Source organism: Cebus imitator, unplaced genomic scaffold, assembly GCF_001604975.1.
Source record: "Cebus imitator isolate Cc_AM_T3 unplaced genomic scaffold, Cebus_imitator-1.0 Scaffold0, whole genome shotgun sequence".
In the NCBI taxonomy this organism is placed as follows: domain Eukaryota; kingdom Metazoa; phylum Chordata; class Mammalia; order Primates; family Cebidae; genus Cebus; species Cebus imitator.
The window spans coordinates 11,774,019-11,783,541 of record NW_016107315.1 but is presented as its reverse complement, the minus strand read 5'-3'; the positions used below and the strand labels follow the sequence as shown (position 1 = coordinate 11,783,541).

Sequence of the window (9,523 nt, the reverse complement as noted above, 5' to 3'; positions counted from 1 at the left end):
ATTTTATCAGAGACTAAAATTGCAACCCCTGCTTTTTTTTGCTCTCCATTTGCTTGGTAGATCTTTTTCCATCCCTTTATTTTGAGTCTTTGTGTGTCTTTGCGTGTGAGATGGGTCTCCTGAATACAGCACACCAATGGGTTTTGACTTTTTACCCAGTTTGCCAGTCTGTGTCTTTTGATTGGGGCAGTTAGGCCATTTACATTTAACGTTATTATTGTTATGTGTGAATTTGATTCTGCCGTTTTGTTACTGTTTATTTGTTTTGCCCATTGTCGATGCAGTTTCCTCATTGCGTTGCTGGTCTTTACCATTTGGTTCGTTGTAGATACGTAAAGCAAGTTCTTAATGACCTACAAAGAGACGTAGACTCCCGCACAATAATAGTGGGAGACTTTTAACACCCCACTGTCAACATTAGACAGATCAACAAGACAGAAGATCAACAAGGATATCCAGGACTTGAACGCAGAACTGGAACAAGTGGACCCAATAGACATCTACAGAACTTTCCACCCCACAGCCACAGAATATACATTCTTCTCAGCACCACATTGCACTTACTCTAAAATCGACTGCATAATTGGAAGTAAATCACTCCTCAGCAAAGGCAGAAAAACAGAAATCATAACAAACAGTCTCTCAGATCACAGTGCAATCAAATTAGATCTCAGGATTAAGAAACTAACTCAAAACCACACAACTTCATGGAAACTGAACAACTGGCTCCTGAATGTTGACTGGATAAACAATGAAATGAAGGTTTCTTCGAAATCAGTGAGAACAAGAACACAACATACCAGAGTCTCTGGGACACATTTAAGCAGTGTCTAGAGGGAAATTTCTAGCAATAAATGCCCACACGAGAAATGAGAAAAGATCTAAAATCGACACCCTATCATCAAAATTAAAAGAGCTAGAGGAGCAAGATCAAAAAAACTCAAAAGCTAACAGAAGACAAGAAATAACTAAGATCAGAGCAGAAATGAAGGAGACAGAGACACAAAAAAACCCTTCAAATCAACAAATCCAGGAGCTGGTTTTTCGAAAAGATCAACAAAATAGACAGACTGCTAGCCAGATTAATAAAAAGGAAAAGAAAAGAGTCAAATAGATGTAATAAAAAACGATAAAGGGGATATCACCACTGATCCCACAGAAATACAAACTACCATCAGAGACTACTACAAACAACTCTGTGCATATAAACCAGTAAACCTGGAAGAAATGGATAAATTCATGGACACTTTCATCCTCCCAAAACTAAACCAGGAAGAAGTTGAAACCCTGAATAGACCAAATAATAAGGACTGAAGCTGAGGCAGCAATTAACAGCCTACCAACCAAAAAAAAGTCCAAGTCCAGACAGGTTCACAGCCAAATTCTACCAGCCATACAAAGAGGAGCTGGTACCAATCCTTCTGAAACTATTCCAAACAATACAAAAAGAGGGAATCCTCCCCAACTCATTTTATGAGACCAACATCATCCTGATACCAAAACCCTGAAAAGACTCAGCAAGAAAAGAAAACTTCAGGCCAATATCCATGATGAACATAGATGCAAAAATCTTCAAAAAAATATGGGCAAACTGATTGCAACAGCACATCAAAAAGCTTATCCATCATGATCAAGTAGGCTTCATCCTGGGGATGCAAGTCTGGTTCAGCATACGCAAGTCCATAAACGTAATCTGCCACAGAAGTAGACCCAAAGACAAAAACTACATGATTATCTCAATAGATGCAGAGAAGGACTTTGACAAAATTCAACAGCCCTTTATGCTAAAAACTGTCAATAAACTAGGTATTGATGGAGCATATCATAAAATAATAAAAGCTATTTAACGACAGACCCACAGCCAATATCATACTGAATGGGCAAAAACTGGAAACATTCCCATTGAAATCTGGAACTAGACAAGAATGCCCTCTCTCTCCACTCTTATTCAATATAGTATTAGAAGTTTTAGCCAGAGCAGTCAGTCAAGAAAAAGAAATAAAGGGTATTCAATTAGGAAAGGAGGAAGTCAAATTGTCTCTATTTGCAGATGAATTGATTATATATTTAGAAGTCCCCATCGTCTCAGCCCAAAATCTCCTTAAGCTGATAAGCAACTTCAGCAGAGTCTCAGAATACAAAATCAATGTGCAGAAATCACAAGCATCCCTATACACCAGTAACAGACAGAGAGCCAAATCAAGAACGAACTGCCATTCACAATTGCTACAAGAAGAATAAAATACCTAAGAATACAACTAACAAAGGAGGTAAAGGACCTCTTTAAGGAGAGCTACAAACCACTGGGTCAAGGAAATAAGAGAAGATACAAACAGATGGAAAAACATTCCATGCTTATGGTTAGGAAGAATCAATATTGTGAAAATGGCCATACTGCCCAAAGTAATTTATAGATTTAACGCTATCCCTATCAAACTACCAATGACCTTCTTCACAGAACTGGAAAAAAACACTTTAAACTATGGAACCAAAAAAGAGCCCGCATAGACAAGACAAACCTAAGCAAAAAGAACAAAGCTGGTGGCATCATGCTACCTGACTTCAAGCTATACTACAAGGTAACAGTAGTCAAAACAACATGGTACTAGTATCAAAACTGAGACATAGACCAATGGAATAGAACAGAGGCCTCCGGAGCAACACCACACATCTACAACCATCTGATCTTTGACAAACCTGACAAAAACAAGCAATGGGGAAAGGATCGCCTGCTTAATAAATGGTGTTGGGAAAGTTGGCTAGCAATGTGCGGAAAGCAGAAACTGGACCCCTTCCTTACACCTTATACAAAAATTAACTCCAAATGGATTAAAGATTTAAACATAAGACCTAATACCATAAAAACCCTAGAAGAAAATCTAGGCAAAGCCATTTAGTACATAGGCATAGGCAAGGACTTCGTGACTACAACACTAAAAGCAACAGCAACAAAAGCCAAAACAGACAAATGGGATCTAATTAAACTTCAGAGCTTCTGTACAACAAAAGAAACAATCATTAGAGCAAACCAGCAGAATGGGAAAAAATTTTTGCAATCTACCCATCTGACAAACGGCTAATATCCAGAATCTACAAAGAACTGAAACAGATTTACAATTAAAAAAAACCCGTCCAAAAGTGGATGAAGGATATGAACAGACACTTTTCAAAAGAAGTCATACATGAAGCCAACAAACATTTGAAAAAATGCTCATCGTCACTGGTCATTAGAGAAATGCAAATCAGAACCACATTGAGATACCGTCTCATGCCAGTTAGAATGGCGATCATTAAAAACTCTGGAGACAACAGATGCTGGAGAAGATGTGGAGAAATAGGATCACTTTTACACTGTTGGTGGGAGTGTAAATTAGTTCAACCATTGTGGAAGACAGTGTGGCAATTCCTCAAGGATCTAGAAATAGAAATTCCATTTGACCCATCAATCCAATTACTGGGTATATACCCAAAGGACTATAAATTGTTCTATTATAAAGACACATGCACATGCATGTTCATCACAGCACTGTTTACAATAGCCAAGACCTGGAACCAACCCAAATACCCATCAGTGTGTTAGACTGGACAAAGAAAATGTGGCACATATACACCATGGAATACTATGCAGCCATAAAAAATGAGTTTGTGTCCTTTGTAGGAACATGGATGAACCTGGAAACCATCATTCTCAGCAAACTGACAGAAGAACAGAAAATGAAACACTGCATGTTCTCATTCATAGGCGGGTGTTGAACAATGAGAACGCTTGGACACAAAGAGGGGAGCATCACACACTGGGGTCTGTTGGGGAGGGCTATCTGAGGGGTAGAGGGAGGGAGCAGGGAAGGGATAACGTGGGGAGAAATGTTAAGTATAGGTGATCAGGGGGTGGTGGCAGCAAACGCCTTGCCATGAATCTACCTATGCAACAATCTTGCATGGTCTGCACATGTACCTCAGAATCTAAAGTACAAAAAAAAAAATGTCAAAAATCAGTAAACTGGATTTTTTAAAAGGCTAGTAATTGTAGAGGTTCACGTTGGTATCTCTTGATTGAGGGCCACATACCAGTTCACTTAAAAATCGCATATTCTTAGCACCCAGTAAAGACATTGGACTTTCAAAACTAAAAGTTATTGGTAGAAAGTCCTTTGGCTCAAATACAGAAGAGCATCTTATATATGAACTGGATAGGAAACAGTTGCTTTTGAGTACTGCAAACCTGTGGTATCAATAGATACACTACATCTCTAAAATACCGTAGTTTCAGTCTTTTCCTATTGTCTTTCATTCAGATCACTTTATTTCTTTATGTTACCTATCTGGCCACTATAGTAATTTCAACTAATGTGCACTGCTTTTTTGTACTCCAGTCTGTAATATAGTGCTTCTCTCCATAGAAGATACTCTCTAATTTAATGAAAAAGAGATTGATGTTTGATAATTAAATAGTATAGATACTTTTGAAGTGCTTTGTAACTTTATCATAGAGCCTCAAGAAAGTTAAATATTGCTTCCTGTGTGTTTTGGTAATGATTGGAGTAATTCAAGTGTCTTGTGCCTTTGTAAGCTACTGCTGCCATTTGTTAGCTATCTGGGTCTTTGGAAAGCATGGTCAGAAATTACTTCATAATTTTCTGTTCTTAGCTTTTGCTATAATGAAAATCTATATGTAGTATTTATTACTATTGTAATGAACCAATGGATGATTTTTGCCTTTTTTTTTTTTTTTGAGATGGAGTCTCACTCTGTCACCTAAGCTGGAGTGCAGTGGTGCAATCTTGGCTCACTGCAGCCTCCACCTCCCAGGTTCAAGCAACTCTCCCACGTCAGCCTCCTACACAACTGTGACTACAGGCTGCGCCACCACACCTGGCTAATTTTTGTTGTTTGTTTGTTTGTTTGTTTGTTTGTTTGTTTGTTTGGTGGAGACAGGATTTCACTATGTTGGCCAGGCTGGTCTTGGAACTCCTGACCTCGGGTGATCCACCTGCCTCAGCCTCCGAAAGTGCTAGGATTACAGGCATGAGCCACTACACCTGGATGGTTTTTGCTTATTTTTCATTTTTGCTTTTTACCAGGTTTTTATTCTTTCATGGGTGAATTTAAAGGAATTGATATAAATTAGGTTGACAGATTTGAGCTAATACAAGAACGTAGTCTTTTCGCACTTATTGGAAAGCCTCTGGTTTTTATTATTCACATCACATTTAGACTTTAGGTAATTCTTTAAAATAGTAATTCATTTGCATGTGGTGGCTTATGCCTGTAATCCTAGCACTTTGGGAGACTGAGGTGGGAGGATTACTTTAGGACAGGAGTTTGAGACTAACCTGGGAAACATAACATCCAGTTTTTAGCTGATGATTAAATCTTCTCTACCAAATTCTGATATACAAAGGAGTGAATATAAATTACGCATTAATCACTCATAAATGGAATACTGATGGGCATGTTTCGTTTTTAAAGTAATTTTTCACTTTTCTTTGTTTTGAAGCTTCTTCTCAGCCTGTTGATAACCATGTTAGCCCATCTTCCTTCTTGTGCCAGACACCAGCATCACCAGCCAGATACTCACCAGTTTCTAAAGCAGTGCTTGGAGATGATGAGATTACAAGGTAAGGAATTTAACATTCATTCTTCTTGCATAAAATCAGTTATTAAATTGAATTTTAATGAGCCATGTAACATAGCCACAATTTTTAGGACTAAAAAATTTTATTGACAGTTAATGAGCTTAAAGCTTTATTTTTCCCTTTGGAGGATTCATTGAAGATCCTGAAATATACAAATGTTTTATTTTTACAAATAAATTACTGCTCTTTTTTAAACATTAATATTGCTTTTCTTTAAGGCTTGGTAAATTGTCCTTAGGAATTAGCTTAGTAAAACTAAGTTAAGAAAATTCTCATGCACATTTAAACTAACATTTTATATATTCCTTATATATACCATAAAAATATGGCAGTTATTTAGTTTGTGTTCAGAATTCAACAAATGGTGGGTTGGGTTGGGTTTGGTTTTAGCAGCAGGGTCTTACTCTTGCCCAGGCTGAAGTGCAGTGGTGTGATCATAAGTCACTGCAGCCTCGAACTCCTAGACTCAAGCTATCTCCTATATCTGCCTAAGTACTAAAATTACAGTCATGAGCCCCTGTACCGGGCTACTGGTGGGTTTGTTTGTTTGTTTGTTATATATTCTTGATATTCTGACACACAAAATTTACTTTCATCTAAAATTACTAACTGCACTGAAATGTGTAGATTAACTGTCTTTTTAGTCCCAAAGAATTCCAGTGAGGTAGAAAAAAAATTGGTGAAGAGACATTGTAGATCTTTTTCACATTGTTCAATGTAGTAAAAAGACACTGTACAGTTTGCTTTATAATTTGTACACGTATATTGTAGATTTAACATTAAAATGTGTGCCAAGTAATATGTGTTTTTGTGTTTATTGATTACATTATTAGCATTATTATTTTTTACTTATCAGACTTCTGATTCTAGGCAGTGATCTTAAGGACAGATATAAGTGTTTGTCTCTTTTTTTTTATAAAGAATTAGCAATGTTGGAAACTTAATAGGTTGTCAGTAATTGTGTTTGGGATGAAAATTAGCAGAAATTAGCAATGTTGGAAACTTAATAGGTTGTCAGTAATTGTGTTTGGGATGAAAATTAGCAGAAAGAATAGTGTTCTTATTTGTTTGTGATAGGAATATCCAAAGCTGCTAGTCTTCAGGCAGTCCTTCTGGAGTGATCTTTCATGGCCGTTTATTTTTGTTACTTTCTAATAGTGCCTATTTAAGGCAGTCAAGAGGGAAACTATAATACCGAATGGCTTATCTAGTCTTTAGTCTCTTTGTATACTTTTGCAAACTAAAAGATAAGTTATATTTGTACCTTGATTGCTGTTCCTCGTACTTCTTCAGTTGAGTCTCTTGTCTAGAATATTATATTGGACTTTGATGTATTACTGTATAACAGGACTACATGTTTTCGTACTATTCTGTGAAACTCAGGTGGTTCATTACTGGATATGTCTTCTTAAAATGGTATATATTTTACCACTCCCTTTTGATAATCACAGTACTTTGTGATAATGAAGTACAAAATCTTTGCCCAGACATGAGAAGTTCTTCACAATTTGACTGTAAGCAGTCTTTTTTTTTTTCTTTTTTTTTTTTTGAGACAGAGTCTTGCTCTGTTGCCAGGCGCCAGGCAGGAGTGCAGTAGCGCAATCTCGGCTCACTGTAACCTCCACTTCCCGGGTTCAAGCAATTCTCCTGCATCAGCCTCCCTAGTAGCTGGGACTACAGACACACACCACCACATCTAGCTAATTTTTTTATGTTTTAGTAGAAACGAGATTTCACCATGTTGGCAAGGATGGTCTCGATCTCTTGACCTCGTGATCCGCCCGCCTCGGCCTCCCAAAGTGCTGGGATTACAGGCGTGAGCCACTGTGCCTGGCCAACCGTAAGCAGTCTTTCAGAAATTACCAATATCAAAAAAGTGAAAAAAATCACAACATACCTACACTTTGGTTCTAAGGTTTATTATTAATAGATTTATTGAGATATGAATCACATGCCAAAAATTTCACCTGTATAAAATACACAGTTCAGGGCTGGGCACAGTGGATCACTCCCAGCACCTAGGGAGGCCTAGGCAGGCAGATCACCTGAGGTCAGGAGTTCGAGATCAGCCTGATCAACATGGAGAAACCCCGTCTCTACTAAAAATATAAAATTAGCTGGGCATAGTGGCGCATGCCTGTAATCCCAGCTACTCAGGAGGCTGAGGCAGGAGAATCGCTTGAACCTGGGAGATGGAGGTGGCAGTGAGCCTAGATCGTACCATCGAACTCCAGCCTGGGTGACGAGCGAAACTCAGTCTCAAAAGAAAAAAAAAAAAAGCATAAACAATTCAATTTGTGGTATATTACTTCAGTTTTTAAAAATTGTAGTGAAATATATGTAACATAAAATTTGGCATTTTAACTATTTTTAAGTGTATACAATTCAATATTGTTAATTGGATTCACAGTTTTGTGCATCCATCACTATTTGCAAAACGTTTTTATTACTTAAGACAAACTCTGTGACCATTAAGCAGTAATTCTCCCTTCTGCTATCTTCCCAGCCCCTGGTAATCTTTAATCACTTTCTGTCTTTATGAATTTGCCTATTCTAGATAGTTTATATAAGTGGAACCATATAATATTTATCATTTTGTGACTGCCCTATTTCACTTAAAGTAATATTTTCAGGATACATTAGTTAGCACGTATCAGAATTTCATTCCTTTTTATGACAATACTGTTCCATTACACGTATATGCCACATTTTGTTTGTTCATCTAATGATGAGCCCTTGAGTTATTTTCACCTTTTGGTTATTGTGAATAATGCTGTAACAAATACTGACATGCAAGTATCTATTGAAATCACTGCTTTCAGTTACTTAGAATATATATGTAAAGGTGGAATTGTTGGGTCATATGGTAATTCTGTGTTAGCTTTTTGAGGAACCACTAAACTATTTTCCGTGGTGCCTGCACCTTATATTCTCACTATGAGTTGCAATTTCTTGACGTCCTCATCAAGACTTGTTACTTTTTGTTTTGTGTTTTTTTATAGCCATCCTAGTAGGCCTAAAGTATCTCATTATTTTTATATCTATTTCCCTAGTGACTAGTGATGTTGAGCACCTTTTCATGTACTTATATTGTTTGAAAATCAGAATGTATTTTCCCCTGGAAATAGTGTTCAATTTTAGCTGAGTATTTTTTAATCAAGTATAATTTCCTAATAAAAAATTCTTAATTCATACATATTTTAAAGCATAGCAGGAACACTAAACCCGGAATTCACCATCTAATATAGGTAATAAAACATCACCAATATGGTAAAACCTACCTGTGCCCCTGCAAATAGGTTTTAATTATTTCATATAAAAAGCCTGCAGATGGGCAATTCCAGGGTTGGTATAGCAATCTTAGGTCCATGGTGCCTTTGGTATACTCTTGGTTTCACCTTCCTGATTATAATATGTTGAAACCAGTAAAGGGATTTTATTATTCAGCTGTGTGGGGTTTTGTTTGTTTGGTTTTGTTCTGTTTTGTTTTTTGAGGAAAGGAAGGTAGTAATAATGTTTTGTCCTTGTTAGGTAGGGTCTGTCTAACTTTAGAAAATTTTACAGGGAAACAGTAAAATTTCCCTGTATTTACCAGAGGTTAGAATGGGGTTATACCCTAACTTTAGCAAAGGGGCATGGGATTGCAGTGACTTATTTAGAATGGTTATGATTCATCCCTTTGAGATTAGAGAAAGGGCCTACCTTCTCTAATACAAAAGGATAGCTGCCTTTGAAACATCTAACTAGGGGCAGTGATTGCTTTGAAGGCAATAAAGCGTGTGCAAGATCAGTTTTTCATGAGTATGTGTATTTCCTGATTAAGTTCTTTATGTTATCACTTTTAAATTTCCATATTGTTTTTTTCTTTTTTTTTTTTTTTTTTTTTT

The 9,523-nt window shown here is 36.9% G+C and overlaps 1 protein-coding gene across 29 annotated transcripts in view; it reads left to right on the top strand.

Moving 5' to 3' along the window:
- Nucleotides 1-9,523, top strand: part of DLG1 (discs large MAGUK scaffold protein 1) — a 299,333-nt gene that overhangs the window by 210,662 nt on the left and 79,148 nt on the right. For all 29 annotated transcript variants that reach the window (XM_037735146.1, XM_017523037.2, XM_017522998.2 and 26 more), the window contains one exon: nt 5,498-5,618. In XM_037735146.1, the coding sequence (XP_037591074.1) occupies nt 5,498-5,618 (121 nt within the window). The remainder of the gene's footprint in view (nt 1-5,497; nt 5,619-9,523) is intronic.